The 18,377-nt window shown below is 43.6% G+C and overlaps 1 protein-coding gene across 1 annotated transcript in view; it reads left to right on the top strand.

Moving 5' to 3' along the window:
- EVL (Enah/Vasp-like) overlaps positions 1–9,400 on the top strand; it is a 140,878-nt gene extending 131,478 nt beyond the window's left edge. The window contains 7 exon segments of the mRNA XM_054970620.1: positions 835–895; positions 2,542–2,605; positions 3,443–3,509; positions 3,615–3,680; positions 5,863–5,929; positions 6,549–6,606; positions 8,779–9,400. Of these exon segments, the coding sequence (XP_054826595.1) occupies positions 835–895; positions 2,542–2,605; positions 3,443–3,509; positions 3,615–3,680; positions 5,863–5,929; positions 6,549–6,606; positions 8,779–8,816 (421 nt within the window). The 3' untranslated portion in view covers positions 8,817–9,400.
- The last annotated feature ends 8,977 nt before the right edge of the window (positions 9,401–18,377 follow it).

Raw genomic sequence — 18,377 nt, 5'->3', positions numbered from 1 at the left:
GCTGTTTTGGACCCAGTCCTGGCCATTCAGGGCCAAAATTGGACCCAAAATGGCAAAAAGGGGCTGAAAAGGGCCCAAAATGGTCAGGATCGGGCCACTGATGAGCAGGAGAGTGATCCACCACATCTCAGAGGCCCGATCTGGGCCATTTCGGCCCCAATCCAGGCCGAAATGGGCCCAAAATGGCCGAGAGTCAGGTGGGCGGGGCCACCTGTCATGTGACCTCTTTGGGGAACTGCCGGAACTGCATTCCTGTGCGTTCCCCCTCGAAATGAGCCCTGTCCATCATTATGCTTTTTTCCAGATCTCTTTTTCTATGAGCTTTTTAGGTTCAATCTCAGTCCAAGTGCAGTATCCTGCTGTTTAGACGGCAAGGTCCCTTTTCAAAGGACCTGCCCTAGTTGGCACCATTTTCCTTCCATCAGCTCCTCATAGTTGCCATTTTCCTTGCAGTTCCACCGGCAGGCTTATATAGCGTTATATTTACCTTTCTAAGCCCTCAAAAAGCCTTTCAGTGGAACACTGGAGGGAAATGCAGGTAATAGGGGGGCGGATGGAGGAAAGTGTGCAGAAAACTTCCATGTGGAAACTCCGTTGTGAATGAGATTGCCTCTGCGTTGACAGCAGCGATGAATGCAAAATGGAGACTCTTCACTATATGAGTGCAGCCTTACCGCCTGCTTTGGATTCTTCACTCCTTCTGTTTTCAAAGTAAAGGAGTGGAGAGTGAGGGGGGGAAGCACAACCCTTGAGCGAATGGGCTCCCTGAATTCAAAGGCCAAGCATGTCTTCCCCGGGGACTGTTTTATAGTCTTTCTTTCACTCTGTCCTAAGGAGGAAAGCAGCATCACAGTCAGACAAGCCAACTGACAAAAAAGAAGAGGAAAGCCAAAATGTAAGTGGAACCTCTGTTCAAGAGGGAGAGTTTGCAAAAGGGAAAACGGGGAAGCATTGACAAGCAGCAAGAACTCGGGAGCTCTGAGATGAGAAGCCCAGAGTTCTTCGTTTGAACTACAGGCCAGAGAATGAGCTTCTGTGGCAGGAGGGAAGCCCTCTTCTCCCTAGAATGGGATGCTTGATGTTCTTACATGGGATGAACCTTCATGCTGGCTTTCTTCATTTTATTATTTGCAAAGTTTATACCCTGCCTTTCTGCCCTCGTCACGGCCACTAAAGATCTAACTCCACGTTACGGAGTTTATGATAGTGACTTCCAGCAGTTAGGGCCACGTCTCAAGAGCTTCGTGCCGTGTGGCTTCCAGCAAGGAAACAGCCTGTCCTGAAATCGAACCCTACTTCTGGCAGAGTAGGTGTGCTTGAAAGCCCCTCCACACTGAGCGCAGCGTGTGGGGCTGGCAGTCAAGTGGCCAGCATGCGCTTTCGGGCTGCAGCAGCACGAGAGGACCATTTCCTACAGGAGTCTAAGCACTGAGCAGGTTTAGTAACTCACAGTGTGTTCCTAAGTAGAGTTACACCCTTCTAAGTCCATTGAAGTGAATGGGCTGAGGAGAATGTAAGTCTGCTTGGGATCGTGCCGTCAGCCTTCAGAAGAGGCTAAATTCAAGGATCGTTCACAGTCATGTGAGTCGAGTTCTGCAAATAGATTTCTATCTTTGTTTCAAGAAGCCAAAAGCGTTCCAAGAGCAGCCTGGCTGTGTGTCCCAGATTTAGAGAGAACGTGGGTTTCTGAAATGGTCCTTAAACCTTTCAGAAGCTTGCCCCTGCCCAGGCAATGTTTCCCCTGTTACCAGGCATGTTCCCCCCCCCCCCCCCGCACCGCTGCCATGGTAAATGAAAGCAGTAGTGAAATTGTGAGAAGGGGCAAGGAGCTTGTATTACTCTTGTTATAGATTGCCTCTCCATTTATTTCAGGTGTACTTGATTCTGATGGCAGTTTTAAAATGAGTATCATGCCTGTTAAAACAGTTTGCTCTGTTACACAACGGAATTGGCAATCTCTTCTTTGTTTATTGACAGATCGGGAAGTTCCATTCTTGTTCCTGTAGAGGAGATAGGAAGGGAGACAAGCACATAAAATGTAAAGATTAGGATCTTAATGCAAAGAGAAGGCAGACTTCACAGGGAGCAAGGCTGAGACCTTACTTATTTGTCTCTATCCTGCCCAATAAAAGTGTATTCCTGTTAGTGCAACAATGTAATACAACCCAATGCTGAAAAGAACTATTCAGTATCTAATCCAGTTCAGTAACTAAAAAGGCAAAGTTATGAGTAATTAAGTACTATGGAAAGGAGGCAAGTTCATATAAAAGAGAGAGCTGGATCATGTGAAATGTAATGATCTTGAGACGGGATTCTGTGGGAAGAGAGTTCCATGAAACTGGGCCTACAGATAAAAAGACTGTGCATCCCATGTTCTCCAGTTTTTTTGTTCTATTTTGATGAGGTAAAGGAACTTCTGAGTGATGCTCTTATGGACGGAGGGAGCTCATGTGGGAAGAGCTGTTCCAGCATAGCAGTTTTGTAGGGAAACATGGTTTCTTCCAAAATGTTATACTGAAGTTTTGAATTTTTTTTTTCCAGGAAGATGCAAGCACCTCACCGTCACCCGTTACGCGAGGCCCTGTCCAGCAGCAGAATTCTTCAGGTATTCAGCCTTCTCACTCGCTGTCTTTTCCTTTTTGAAACAGCTGGCAAGCACTTCAGTGGTGCAATTCTAAAGCCTGACCCTCTCATGCAGCAGAATGTGGTGACAGAATGCTGAGGTGGGAAAGCAGGCTATTCCACTGCAGCTAGCAGGCAGGCGGCATTTTTTAATGCTCCTCCATATTTAAAAAAACCCTCCCTGCAAGTTGAAACAAACAGCTCACTAGGGATAAAGCTTCCAGTCCTGCTTGCTCCGTGATTGGCTAATTTTCTACTTGCAGAGAGTGTTTAGAACATTGGACTAGGATCTTGGCGACCCAAGTTCAGATCCCTACTCTTCCATGAAAGCTTGCCGAGTGACCTTAGGCTAATCACATAACCTACCTCACAGGGTTGTTGTGAGGATAGACTGGAGGAGAGAAGAACGTAAGCCTTGTTGGGTTGCTTTTCCACCACTCGGCCCTTCCCTTCTGCTGCATGTGTAGGTCATGCCTGACTTCTTTGGTATCTGAAGAAGTGAGCTGTGCCTCATGAAAGCTCATATCCTACCACAAATTTTGTTAGTTTTATAGGTGCTACCGGACTCTTGTTCTTTGACTTCATTCTGACAGCAGTGCATGAGGAAATCAGGACTAAGTGCAAAAGAGACTTGGCTGAAGCCAGAGCTTTCTGGACATTTTGTTTAAGGGGAGGATTTTTCAATACTAAACCTGTTTTTTGGGGGGCTTACCTTTCTAAAACACCTGTCATTTTTAAGGGAAACAAGATACGTAAAAAGAAAAATCAGTTTACGATGCAAAAAAAATTATCACAGCAGTGGTCATTATTATCCCAACAGATGCTGGGAAGAAGCCTTGGGAGAGAAGCAACTCAGTGGAAAAACCTGTCGCTTCGCTACTCTCTAGGTAAGCTACAGAGGGTCATTTCTAGGACATCTGCCTGTAGTGGGTTGTGAGCATGATGCTTTTGCATGCACTCATTCCATATCCTGTTTCGTTCCATTGCCATAGAAGCCAGTCAGTGGGGAGGAGTCCTCCTGAACCTAAGAACCCCATTCAGTTTCAGCCATCTTTTAGGTACTGAACAAAAATGCTCTGGCTCTTTTAGTGTCCCACAGCTTAACCTTTGCAAAATCATGTAATTTGTTCATTCATCAGCTAACAACCTGTCTGCCTCGTTACAGTCTGCCACTGTTTGCACTGCTATGCTGTTTAACAAGCTCTTGTCTCGGTGGGGTTCGTGTTGGGGATGACTCCAATGTGATGCTATGTTTGCTGAATCCAGTAGTACATATCAAGGCATACGTGGCCCTCAGGTGATTCAGAATACTTGAGACAAAAAAGAATAACCACATGAGTAAAAGGTAAGGTAAAGGTAGTCCCCTGTGCAAGCACCAAGTCATTACTTACCCATGGGGGGACATCACATCACAACGTTTTCTTGGCAGACTTTTGTTACGGGGTGGTTTGCCATTGCCTTCCCCAGTCATCTACACTTTACCCCTAGGAAACTGGGTACTCATTTTACCGACCTCGGAAGGATGGAAGGCTGAGTCAACCTTGAGCCAGCTGTATGAACTCGGCTTCCGCCAGGATCAAACTCAGGTCGTGAGCAGAGCTTGGGCTGCAGTACAGCGGCTTACCACTCTGCGCCACGGGGCTCCACATGGGAGTATCCCCCAAATTCCAGCCACGTATGTTCGTTACAGTTTCAAGAGTCAGGGCTCCCTTCTTCAGACCAAAGGAGGGAGCTCTGACTGTCAAAAGCCACTTGGCTCAAATCATGCTCAAATCCAGCTGCCCACCTAAAACTAGTTTCAAGGCTGAATGGGTTCCAGCACAATGGCATGACTCAGGTGTAACAAACCACAAATTATATGGCCTTCAGTAAATCTGCATAAATTAAACTGAAAGTAGAATTTGTTTTGCATTTTGAGGGGGGCGAGAGTGTCATAACGTGAAAGGTGTCATTGCTCAGTTTTTGTATGTGGAAGTTTGCCACCGTGAGCCAAGAGGAAAGGCAGGGGGCAAATATTTCAATTAATAAATTGCCCTGGGCACAATCCTTGGCATCTCCAGTTGAAGGATCTCAAGTAATGGGAAAGGCCCCTCTCTGCTTGAGAGTCCCTGGAGAGCTGCTGTCAGTCTTAGCAGGCAATAGTGAGGTAGATGGTCCAAAGGTCTGACACTGTTGCATCAGGAAGCTTTGTAAGTTTTTAATGTGCAATCCGGATGCGTGGTGAAGATTGGACCTTCTTCCAACGACCAATACCGTTCAGTTTATGCATCAAACAGTCTTTACCCCTTGAAATCCCCTCCCTCCAGCATAGGCTCTGGAATGGTTAGTGACCACTGGCTTGGATAAAGGGAGCATTATGTGTGTGGAGTGGCATGTGACTCAAGCACATGGTCTTTGTGGAAAAACTAGGGCAGGTGTGCATGGGAGAAGAGGAAGTGCACCCAACTCTGAAAGCGTTTACTTAATGTAGCACAGTAAATTATTAACTGCTGTGAATGGCTCTGCAATAGAGTCGTCATGGAAACTATCTGGGTTTAGCATTGCCAGTCAGAAATCCTCACGTACACAGATGTGTTTTGCCTTGATTGTCCCTTTTCCTAGGTTGTTCTTCGGTGGGAAATTGCGATCTCTCAAAGGCGCCTGGTGCTGCTTGCTTAACATGATTGTGCTAGCTGCCAAGCTTTCCGGAGTGTCGCAAGAGGGAGCTGTGGCGTGTCAAAGCCATTTGCTTGCCTTGAGAACTTTGTCACAGGCTTCCGCTTGCTTCTGTGTACTGCTTTGTTCAATAAGGAATTGCTATCAGAGTGGCTGTGTTCAGACATAATGCAAAACCATGGTTTGCTTTAGGTTAGTTTGCAAAACCAAGATTCGGCCTTTCAGGCAATCAGTTAAAATCTGGTCTGCCTTGACAAATGGCCTTTACTTCTTCTTTTGCGGAGACCTGGTTGGTAACCCTATCTGCATTGTTTTAAAGGCAGTACCAGGGGACAAGCTGGGATGCCTGGGATTTGTGTATCCTGAAAAGCCATAATTGAAACTGGGGGTTTCATTTCCTGGTTTGATGTGCCCCAGCCAACCCTAGCTGGTAGAGTGGCCTACGTACGGATGATCGCACTAAGCGTCATTTATGAAACCATGCTTTTTTCACATGATGTCTGACAGAGTCAGTGTCTTAAGAAACACAGATCATGATTTTGGAACACAGCAAGGAATTTTTTCCTCTCTTGTTTCTCTCTCGAGGATGAAGCCAGCAAGCAGCAGCAATGATGTCACAATGGACACCTTAGATTTTGATCGCATGAAACAAGTGAGTTAGGAATTTGCCCTTCCACAAACGTGAATGGGAGATGATATGAGGAACTGGGTGCCCAATTAAAGCCGTTTCTCTCTTTGAACAGGGCCGGGGGGGGGTGGCCTGGTTGGATTAATTTCAGAGGGTGTGAAATAAATGTCTGTCTGGCTGTCAAAATGGTACTTGTGGAAACATTAGTTAACAAGACAGTGGAACTACAGTTCACGTTTTCTGTGGTAGTTCCTCTGTTTATGGAACAGACCTAAGGACGTACGTAGAGCTCCTTCACTCTTTGCCTTTGGAAGGTTTGTGAGGCAAATCTACCTTCAAAGGACATTGGGTGATTTATTTTTCTTGGAGCTTCTAATTTCACGATCATTGAATGTTGTTACATATACATTTTACACTTTTAATTGGCATTTTTGATGTTTTTAGTCACCCTGATTTTTGTTAGGCTTAAATAAAATAAAATGATACTGCAGCCTTGCTGAAGGTGAACAGCGTACAGTTGGTTACTTTCTTGGATGAGGGGCCTCAGAGAATCCCCTGTGAGAATCAGGTATGAATAATAAATGCTTCTTGTAAAAGAAGCAGAGGACATTTTGATCAGTTGACTGTTGTTTTGTCTTCCTAGGAAATATTGGAGGAAGTTGTAAAAGAGTTACACAAAGTAAAAGAAGAGATAATTGATGGTAAGAAACAAGGGCGGGGGGGAAAGTATTTCATATGGTTTTAAAATGTTGGTCCTTTGTTGTTCTAAAAGGGAAAAAATATCTCTTTTTTGTCTACTTTTAAACCATTAAAAACTCACCAATAAATCCCAGAAGCAAAAAACACACAAAAACAGAATATAAAACCCAGCCTAACCGATCTTCATGACACTCCCCCGGCTAGAACCGGACCATAAAGACAATTTAAAAGATCAAACCTCTAGTTACATTCTGGGTAAAAAGAAGTGTTTGGCATGGCTCCTTAAAGAGAGTGGGGAGGTATCAGGTAAGCCTCAAGGGGAGGGACCACCACTGAAAGATTCCACCACCCACCTCATCTCTGCAGGCAGGGAGTGCAGAGAAAAGGACTGGGACTGGTGAGTTGGACCCTCAGTTCCAAATGCAGGGAACTGTATTTTGGTGAGAGAAACGGGGAGTTCCCGTGGAGGAGAAATGGTATTAAACCAGTTTGCCTACGGAGTGGATATTTCAGAAAGACACTTGGAACTGTCTTTTTCTTCTGCTTGATCTCAAATCAACCTGAGTTGCATAGCATGACAAAAGGCATACTGGAGCCTCATATTTGATGAAAATCCGGTTCCCCGCCTATGTTTATGCGTCAGCTTTTGCCCTGCCTTCAACAAACAGTGTCATTATTAGCAGGAAATCACCTGTGCTCTGGCACGCATCCAAGATAAAAGATAATCCCGTAGGCATCCTATTATTGGGCTTGTTAGCTGAATTGGAGCTCAGAACATTGCTTTAAAAAGAAACAAAAGGATTTCCTGCCCTAGCCCCATCTTAGTTTTCTGTTGCTATCCAAATATGCTTATGTAGTGTGCCCATGTTTGAAAACCCATTCTGAGACAGGAAAGGATGAATAGTTATTGGAGATGAGTTTCATCAATGTTGCAGTAGAATGGGAGAGTAGATTTGCACAGGGGCTCTATTCCTGAACTGATGTCTCAGTCAGGAGGCAAGAATACAGCTCAGAATCAATTGACTGATTGATGGATAATGGAAATATCTTGGAGTGGTATGTATGGTTCTCCCCTCTTCCTTTTATCCTCACAATAATCCTTTGAGATAAGCAAGGATCAGTTCCAGTAGCATCTTAAAGACCAACAAGATTTCTAAGGTTTAAGCTCCTGCTTGACTCTCACAAGCTTATACCCTGGACATCTTGTTGATTCTTAAGGCGCTACTGGACTCGAGTCTTTCTGTTCTACTGCAGAGACTACACAGCTTACCCACCTGTGAGATAAGTTTCGCTGACTGATCGGCCCAGGGTCACCCACCCAAGTTCATGCCCAAATAGGGATTAGAATTCAGATCTTGTAAATCCCAGGCTGCGCTCTAACTAACATACATGCTGTCTCTCTCATTGAACCCCGTAATCTTTGGTTCTCTTGAGATGAAGTTTGCACACGACCACACTCTGAAGGTGCTACCTGCGATGAAAAACCTAAGTTGAGTTTTGAGCTGACTCATCCAACACGTCACCATGCCATCGTATCACACAACATTTACCTAAATGTTGGACTTCTGACCTCACAATCCAGACCCTGCTTTGAATCAGGACTGGAATTGTAGAGTCTGGGAAACCTCACATTCAGGTAAGGTTGGTGCCTCCTAATGCCAACCTGACATGGGGGGCGGGCAGGGGCCCAGGCCTGAGAGCTGCTCCCATGCACACAGGTTCTGGAACGTTTTCTGAACAGGACCCTTAATCTAAACTTGCCTCCTTCAAATCTAAGCTAGCTTCTGTGGTGGAAAGTGCCATCAAGTTGCAGCCAATTTATGGTGACTTCAAAGGGATTTCAATGCAAGAGCTATCCAGTGGTGGTTTGCCTTTGGCTGCCTCTGCATAGTGACCCTGGACTCCCTGGTGATCTCCCATCGAAGTACTAATAAGGGCCAGTCCTGCTTAGCTTCCACGATCTGATGAGATCAGTCTAGCCTGGGTCATCCTAGTCCGGCCAAGGTAGTTTTACCAGTATCTAATTTGCATCGTACTGGGATTCATACTTGCTTTTGTGGTTCTGAATTCCCAAGTAGTCAGTAGTCCTTATGTTAGGCATGAAGCTGGAATTACAGCAAGCCTTAACCACAAGTCTCGGCTTACGGCTCTTTTCATTGTGGGTTTTTTTCCAGCCATCAGGCAGGAGTTGAGTAGAATCAGCACGACATAATGTCCATGGAGCCATCTGGAAGGTACAAAGGATGTGAAAGGCAATTGGATCATTTCAAGGTGTACCAGGAATCAGCACGATGGTGGAAGAGGACAACGGCACTGTCTTTTGTTCTTAAAAATCCTTTTTATTAGCAGACTCAGCAGACTTTGAAGCTTGCTGCTGCCTTGGAGTTGCTTCATTTTAAAAAAGAAAAGAAAAAAAGTCTTAAAATCTTTAAAAAAAAAGAAAATATTAAAATTAAAATTTCCGGATTTTTTAAATTTCATCTGACAATGCGCATCAGATTTGGTCAGCCATTTTTTTGTATTTTGTATTTGCTTATTTAAATGTATGACTTTTTTTCCTTTTTAGTATAGGAGGTAAGGAAACACGTGAACCATTCGCTTTTACTAGATGACTTCAAAGTAATTTTACTGGTAGTCTGCAATGTCAATGAAGACCCTTTTGCCAACAGAAACCTACTAGTGGCATCACCAGTGAAGGCAGAGAGATGCCAGCCAGCAAACCACAATATTAAAGCGGTACATCAGTGCATCACAGTATCTGTGTTCATATTGGTAATAAATTGTTCATTGTCCATATGGCATTGATTAGCTTTTATTTTGTGTCTGTACAGTGGACACAGATCCCACTGCGTTGCGGTTTTGTTTATCCTCTTTATCCGGGATGGCCAACTGGCAGCCTGTAGGGTACATACAGTCCTCTGGAATAATCATATTATGGCCCTACCAAAACTGTTTTGTTTTTTTTTGTTTTTTACTTATAAGACACAAGAGATTTCACAACTTAATATTGGTATATCTTCCTTTGATTTTTCTTTTCAATATTACTTTAACAAGGTGACTGCTACCCCCGTCATGATTGGTGTACGGAGAACAGAGTGACCGTAAAGACTGGCTTTTTACAGTCTACATACTCCTGCATACCATCATCGAAAGGATGTCTAAAGGTTCTGCTGGTTACATTCAAGATTATCCCAGATCAACCCACAAGATTGTTTGCATTAAAGTAGACTTTTCCAAGAGTTCCAGACATGGCTCTGTTGCTCAGCATGTTATGTGCCCTCCTGTGTGATTCTCTTCACTTGTACCCAGTTTGTTGTGGCCTGCTCATGTTAGGTTCTTGAGGAGCTGCAAGCAATGTTCAGAACCTCTATCCCTTAGGAATGTTGGTCATCTCATCAAAATGCTTTCCATTTCTTTTAATATTGATGGATGAGTGCAAATAATGCAGCGAAATTACGCTGTGCTGATAAAGAGGCAAAAAGTTTTATTTGAGGAAATTACATACTTGAGAGTAAAGAGGAGAGAGAGATTCCTTGCTATCTGACTACATCTTGCAGAGAGAGATAAGAAGTGTGGCAGGAGAGAGAAGAAGCAGGATATTGCCTTGTTTTAGCCCAATAGGAGACAAGGAAATGACCCCCAGGAAACAAGAGAGGTGCTGCTCTCACTGTCCTAACTAAGTGATCCTTGCTGCCCCCTGCATGGAAGGCTCTTCTTCCTTCTCACTGCTTCAGTACACCAGACATTGCTATTTCCAACAAATATTGCATAGACATTTCTTCTGAGCAAGTTCCTTTCCCTCTGCCTCCCAAGAAAATTGCCTTGAAATTTAACTTTATGGAAAATTTGATGCCAACTGTGCGAAACTTGTTTTAAGAGCACAAGTCCTGCTACAGGGGCGGGGGCAAGAATATAGGGGGACAAGAATACCCATGTGTTTTTTAATTATTTATATATATTTTCTTTAGAATAACAACAAACAATGCACAAAAGATCAGTAACAAGAGTCTATAACCAGGGGCGGCGGGCCTATTGAGGCCAGGTAGGCGGTGGCCGCAGGCGCGGGGTGCCGGAGGGAGCGCCGGAGGAGGTGCGGCGCGCGGGAGCGCGCGCCACAAAGCACCAGCCTCCTATCCCACCCCGCGCCACTGCCACCGCCAGCACAAGCCCCCGGCCTGGCGCAGCCACTGAGGGCAGGCATCTGCGGCGGCGCAGGCAACCAAGCAGGAGAGCTCGGAGGCCGCCCGCCGCAGCAATTGGGCCGGCGGCGGCGCGTTCGCTGCCGTGATGACGTCACGCGTGATATCATCACACAGGCTGGTGCGCGCGCGTGCGCATGCAGGGGCGCCCGGCCGGCCGCGAGCATGGTAAACCCTTTCGCCGCCCCTGTCTATAACAGAATATTTAAGCTACAAGATATTTCTCCTCTCCATCCCCATATTTCTTTATATTTTTAAAACATTATATTCAGCATTTTATATTCAACATTTTAAATTCTACATTTCAGGTTACTTATTTAACAATGAGTCTATTTTACTAACAATTTTCTTCATTTTTCTTAATTTTTAGCTACATTAGTTTTCAGCTACATAGTCGAAGAAAGCGTTCTGTTTTTTCTGAAATTCTAGAATTGGTCTATTACGTAGATAAAAGGTTAATTTAGCCATTGACACATATGCATACAATTTGTTCATCCATTCAGTCACATCTGGACAAGATTTTGCCTTCCATTTTGTTCCATATACTACTCTCACCGCCGTCACCATGTATTTAAAAAGTTCACTGTGTACTTTTATAATAATACTTGGTAAAATATTTGGTTAAATATTTAATATATATTTTAGGGTTCAGCACAAAGCAGAACTTTAATATCTTTTGCACCTCTTCATGTATTTTTATCCAAAATCTTCTTGCCTTCTTGCATGTCCACAGCATATGATAAACCACACCGACGCTGGGCGCAGGGACTGCACCTGATTCCTTGAGTATTCTATAACCTCTGGTATAGAGTATTTTTTTAGCCTGGTGTTTTTCAGGACTGGAAACCATGCTGTATTCATTCTTAAGGTCTCTTCTTTCCTGTTGAAATTGTGCTTATGCTTATGAATTTCAATGGCTTCCCTGTGCAATCTGACGAAGTAGTTGGAAGTGTTGTCCAGTATTTTAGTGTCCTGGAATAGGATACTGTGTCCTGTTTGAGTTAGGCTATGTTCAGCCACTGCTGATTTTTCCGGATGGCCAAGTCTGCAGTGCCTTTCATGTTCTTTTATTCTTGACTGGATGCTACGCTTTGTGGGCCCGATGTACACTTTTCCACAGCTGCAGGGTATACGGTATACTCCTGCAGAGGTGAGGGCTTTTGCTGATCGTAGCATCTGTTGTATTTTTCTGGTGGGTCTGAATACTGCTTGAAGGTTGTGCTTTTTCATAAGCTTTCCCATCTGATCAGTGATTCCTTTGATCTATGGCAAAAACACTTTTCCTGTGGGAGACTGTTTTTCCTTGGTTGTTTGATTTATCCTTGGTTTAATTGCTCTTCTGATTTCATTTCTGGAGTAGCCATTTGCTTGAAGTGCGTGGTTTAGATGATTAGTTTCCTCATTGAGAAAGTGCGGTTCACATATCCGTCTTGCGCGGTCTACTAATGTTTTTATTATGCCTCTTTTCTGTCGAGGGTGGTGATTGGAGGTTTTGTGTAAGTACTGATCCATGTGAGTTGGTTTCCTGTAGACCTTGTGACCTAACTGAAAGTTTGCTTTGCGGATGACCAAGGTATCTAGAAATGGAAGTTTCCCCCCAATTTCTTCCTCCATGGTGAATTGTATGTTCAGGTGGATATTGTTGAATTGGTTTAAAAACTCCATCAATTCTTCCTCACCATGGCTCCAAATGATAAAGGTATCATCTACGAACCGGAACCAGACTGTAGGTTTGTGGGGTGCTGATTCTAGAGCTGTTTTTTCAAAATGTTTCATGTAGAAGTTTGCTATAACTGGGCTGAGAGAGCTTCCCATGGCCACCCCATCCATCTGTTCATAGAATTCGTTATCTCATTGGAAGTAACTGGTTGTCAGACAATGGTGGAATAAGGCTGTTCCATCCTCTGGAAAAATCTGATTAATAAGTGCGATTGTGTCTTTTACCGGAACCTTAGTAAACAGGGATACAACATTAAAACTGACGAGTATGTCCTGTGGATTGAGTTTCAGAGAACTGATTTTGTTGATGAAATGTGCTGAATTTTTGATGTAAGATGTGTTTTTTCTGATGTGGTCCTGTAGAAGATTGGCCAGATGTTTAGCTAATTCATATGTCAGCGAACCAGTGACACGATGGGTCGGAGTGGAACTGAATCCTTATGAATTTTAGGGAGTCCATATAGTCGTGGTGGTTGTGCTTCCATCTTGCATACTTTTCTGTGCATGTCAGGATGAAGTGAGGAATTTTTGATCAGCGCATTTGTTAGCCTGGTGATTTTGCAGGTTGGATCTCGTTTTAGTTTTTTGTAGGTGCAAGGGTCCAGGAGTTCCTTAATCTTCCTTTTGTATTCTTCTGTTTTCATGATCACTGTGACATTGCCTTTGTCAGCTGGTAAAATAATGGTGTCTGGATCCGCATTGAGGGTCTTGATGGCGTTCCTCTCCTTGCGTGTTATATTGCTGGTGGGAAGCTTTGCCTTTTGTAGAATCCTGGCCGTCTCTCCTCTTATGTCCCTCAGCTGCTTCTTCAGGTAGATGACGAATGGCAGCTTCTACATTTGCAATGATGTCTTCCACAGGAAGACATCCAGGACACTGGACAACACTTCCAACTACTTCATCAAATTGCACAGGGAAGCCATTGAAATTCATAAGCATAAGCACAATTTCAACAGGAAAGAAGAGACCTTAAGAATGAATAGAGCATGGTTTCCAGTCCTGAAAAACACCAGGCTAACAAAATACTCTATACCCGACAATAGCCCTGCAGAGAAGATTAGCATATCAAGCACCAATCCATATGCAAAAGAACCTCCTCAGAATACAGTGAAGCCTCCCTCCATTAGCATTCCACACCCTGGGAAACTCTTACAGGATGACTCAGCCCAACCCTACCTTCCTGAGTAGATATAAATTACCTGCCAGCTTCTTTTCCACACTGTGACACTGAGAAATCTCTGTCTTTTGGTGCTACACCTCTGAATATGCCAGTCACAGCTGCTGGCGAAATGTCAAGAACTACAATGCCAAGACCACGGCTATACAGCCTGGAAAATCCACAACAACCATCGTTCTCCGGCCGTGAAAGCCTTCGACAATACATGAAATGTAGGTGTTTATGTGAGGGGCAGGGGATGTGAAAAGTCTGCAGTCCTTGGCACACACCCCAGTCCTGCAGGTATAAATTGTTTTCCAATTAACTCAGGAAGAGCTCAGCCGTGGAGGCTCGACTAGCTACCAGATACAGTGTCTTATCTCAAGGACAGAGGCTGAGAAAGCGAAAGCAACTTCATTCCCAGAGAGAGACAAAGAGGCCTCTCAAGGGAGGAAGTAAGGGGGGTGGGATGTGAAGGAAGGAATCTTCCTAGCAAGAGGCAAAAAGCCTCTGAACCAAAGTTTCAAGAAAGATGTTGTTATATAGTGAGTATGACAGTTCAAGTGATTTCCAATAACTCTTTTATTAACAGGAACATCACCACTCAAAGCACAAGTATCAAAACAGCAGTTATAGAACACTCAACTCCCTACCAAAACATGCCCACAATGAAATTCAACCAATAGCAAACACCAGAAACTCTATTCATGAGTTCACTAGTCTGTAGGGGAATCCTGATTGGCCGGCTCAACAATCCGGCCAATCGGAATGTAGCTGTACAGAACCTTGCTACTAAAGCCTTTTTCTTGAAGCACCCAGTACACTACACTCCTCCCCCCTAAGTTAGGGTTGAACTTGGTGACAAACATAGTCCTTTAGATAGCGGGGTGGAGCATTAAGCAAGGTTATAGCATTAAGACAGAAACGCTGTTGGTTCCAGCCGGCACATACGTCTTTCTGGATGCCAGCAGTGACATATGACTCGCCCGTGGTAATGCGTCATGGAGCTGAGTGGAGCGGCAGGCACGGACAATATATCCAGTTTTCCCACAGTTCCTACATTGTGCACTCTAGAACCTGCATGACCTTCTCTGGTGGAACCCCCTCTCACAGCTGGCGCAAGGGACCCCCTGGAATGACTGTGTCTCCTCTTCCTTCTGGCTGGTGACCTTTATGTGCAAGACCTCCTTATCAGTAGAGGTGACGTCCTCCCTGCACCCCTGGTAGACAGCTTCAGTCTTTCAGTGAGGAGGGGGGCTGCACGCCTGTCAGACCTCTGTGGCAATGGCCTCTTCATAGGCTGTCTTGAAGTCCAGGTTCCTCTTTGCGAAAAGCCGTCTCTGGAGCTTCTCATCCTGGAGGCCACACACCAAGCGATCACAGAGGGTCTCCTCGAGGTCGGAAAATTCACACAGGTGTGCAGCCTTTCTCAGCACTGTGACAAAGGCAGCAATCTCTCTCCCAGGGCCTGGTCTTGCTTATAGAAAGCGTGGTGGCATGCGATTCTGGAAGGCTATGGCAAGAAGTGTTCTCATAGCTTGGCCTTGATCGCTGTGAATGACACTGCCTCTACTTAGCAACCCGGCCAATCGGAGTGCAGCTGTACAGAACCTTGCTACTAAAGCCTTTTTCTTGAAGCTCCCAGTACACTACAGATATCTTTCTGTATAAATTAAAACATAGCATTTTTCCTTTACAGATGCCTTCCAAATTCCTTGGACGAAAGGCCTCTTAATGCCTTTTCCACCTTTGCCCCCCATTACCAGAATACGTTGCTGAATTTGGCATTTCTGCACTCACCACATTCTAGTCACGCCTTTTTGGCCATGACAGGAATGCCTTTTCATTTTAAGGACTCTGCCCCATGGTCAGTGCCTCCACCTTCTGGAAATGCCAGACGTTCTACACAGCAGTCAGGTATGGCACCACTATGTAGTGACCCTGAAGCTGACCATGTAAAATGCTGGCAAGCAATCCACATGCATCTTCCTAAGGTCACAAGTGGACCTGTCTCAAGGCATGATTGGAGCCCAAAAGGTTCTCGCTCTTCTTTTGACCATTGGCACTTATTTCTGAATACTTGTCACTTCAAAAACAGGGCCTGTCTGTGTCATTCTTTGAAGTACATTGAGCTGCTATCTCAGTTTTTCTTGAGTGTTGATAGCAAGACAGTTTTCTTCCATCACGTTTCTAAGGAATCTCACGAGAGCATCTACAGTACTTTTCCTCTGAGAACCCTGCAAGTTCCTCTATGGAGTCTCCCTCTGGTTCTCTCAACTAACCAACCCTTGAATCCTTGCATGCTTGCCCCTTTCCCTATTATCTTGGAAAGTGGCGGTGCTGGTTGCTATAACTTGGCCAGACATGGTATAACTCACGGCCCTTCAGGTTTACCCTCCATTTACTCTGTTTCTCCTGGAGACCATTATCTTGCATACTAGCATCAAAATTCTCCCCAAGGTGGTAAGTCTCATTTACAACAAAAGGTTGTATTACCTGTATTTTTTTTCCCCCAACACTACTTCGGAAGCCAAATGTACCTTACACAATTTGGAATTATTGTATTCTTAGAACAAAGGGTTTTTCACAAATCCAGATCCCTTTTTACATATTATTTGGACGTCATAAGGGTTTCCCAGCATCCTCCCAAACTTTATCCAGATGGATAGTGGCAGCTATTAGACTCTGCTATGGGAAGGCAAAGGTCCTTTGCCCCATGGTAATTAGAGCACACAAGCCTCGTTGAGAAATTTTTCAGGCTGATGCATGGTTCTCGGTTGACACCTCTCTGCTGCCCTTCTGTGAGTGTCTTTGACTATTCAGTATTATACCTCTGGGGGCTCTCCACCTCATTTCCTGCCTTCAGCAGGAAACCCCTGCACGTGCGCAGTAGAAGCAGAACGCCTTCTTATAGAAATCTCTCCACAGTTGGCCTGCGTGTGCGCAGTTTCCCAATATGTGCCTGCAAAGAAGACACTAGATGAACAATAGTTACAGGTAGGTGCAACCTTGTTTTCCATTACATATTTCAGTGAAACATTTGGTTTTGTTACTGATAGAACAACATCATCTGCATAACTTTTCGTTTTATATTCTTCTTTGCCTTCTATTCCAACAATTCTAGTGTCTTACCTGATTTTCACAGCCAGTACTTCCAATACGATAATAAACAATAATGGAGATATTGGACACCCCTTTCGAGTTCCTTTTGCTATTACTATGTTCTTCATTAGTCATTTACTAAAATTTTAGCTTGCTGATCAGTTTAGATCGTTTGCATCCAATTTAAAAATTCAGTCGACCAGTTCTTATTTTGTAATACTTCCATCAAAAATTTCTAAGACACTTTATCAAAAGCTTTCTCTGCATCCAAAAACATAAATGCTGTTTTTTCTCCTTTTCCGCTTGAATATTCAATTGCATTAAGTAGATGTCTGATATTAGCTCATATATATGTCTCTTTGGGACAAATCCTGTTTGCTCTTCATGTATTAAATCTGAAATTCCTCTTGTAGCAATAGAATATCATTTAGTCCCCATCTTTCTTTTTTACTTCCATTCTGCCAAGTTAGCTGTATCAGATTATAGTCTGCCAAAGTCTTTGGAAGAATCTCTGCTTTTTCAACTTCTGTGATTAGGCTTTTGGATAGCCAACACATGTCTATTCTGGAGTTTGATTGAAGCCTGTCTGAAAAAAACATATAGTCTCTTTCTTTTAGGTGCTGACATCTCCAAACATATTCGAGTTCTAAGATATGCATATAATTAAATATACATTTGAGGAGTTTTCCACCCAGTTTTTTAGATCTGTTTTGGAATCAAGCGCCCCGCTCGTGTATCCAAAAATTAAGAATTCTCCTTCTTGGAAGTCTAATAATACTTGGTAATACTTTTTTTAAAAAATCATTTTTAGTGTTGTTAGGCACATACGCTGACATCAGTGTCCATACTTGTCCTTCTGGTAATTAAATATCTTCCATCATAATCTTTAAATTCTTTAAGAACCTCCAAACTTTGGTTGTTAATATATATTGCCACAGCTTTTTTCTTCACTTGTGATGATGCTGTGTAAACCTTGCCCAATTTCTTACAATTTAGCAAATATTCTTGATCTTTTTTGATGCAGGTCTCTTGAATGCATACAATGTCTGCTTTTAATTTTCTCAGTTGATTGAAGTTTCTTGATCTTTTAGAGGGCAAATTTAAACCATTAAAATTTACTGAAATTACTTTACGTCCATTCATTTTCCCTCCTTTTCCCCCTTTCTCTTAATGATCGCTCTTTCCTTCTCCCTGGTTGAAGGGCCTGCGTCTTCTGAGCACTAACCTTGATCACTATTCTGCATTTCCGGTTCTTGTAAAAGTGCTTCCTCTTCACCTGTTGTTATTATTTTGCCCTTTGCCAGAAATATTTCTAGGGCAAAGATAATTTTTCAACTAACTTATTACTCTTCTGCTGCAACGCTTGTTTTAGGTTTCCAATTTCTTTTCAGTTCTTTGTTACGTTTGGTGGCAAACTTTGAAATATTTGTATTTTTTCCTTCAATTTTCAACAGTTCTTTTCTATGTTGTAAGAGAATTGTGTCCTTCGATTTTTCGTGAGTAAAAGTAAGTAATATGTCTTGAGGTACCTTGTTCCGGCTTGGGTACTTAGAATTTATTCTAAAAATTTGCTCAATCTCTGGAAAATTTGCCATGT

This window comes from Eublepharis macularius, chromosome 2, assembly GCF_028583425.1.
Source record: "Eublepharis macularius isolate TG4126 chromosome 2, MPM_Emac_v1.0, whole genome shotgun sequence".
Lineage (NCBI taxonomy): Eukaryota > Metazoa > Chordata > Lepidosauria > Squamata > Eublepharidae > Eublepharis > Eublepharis macularius.
The sequence above is the reverse complement of the archived record's forward strand: the minus strand, read 5'-3'. Positions and strand labels throughout refer to the sequence as shown.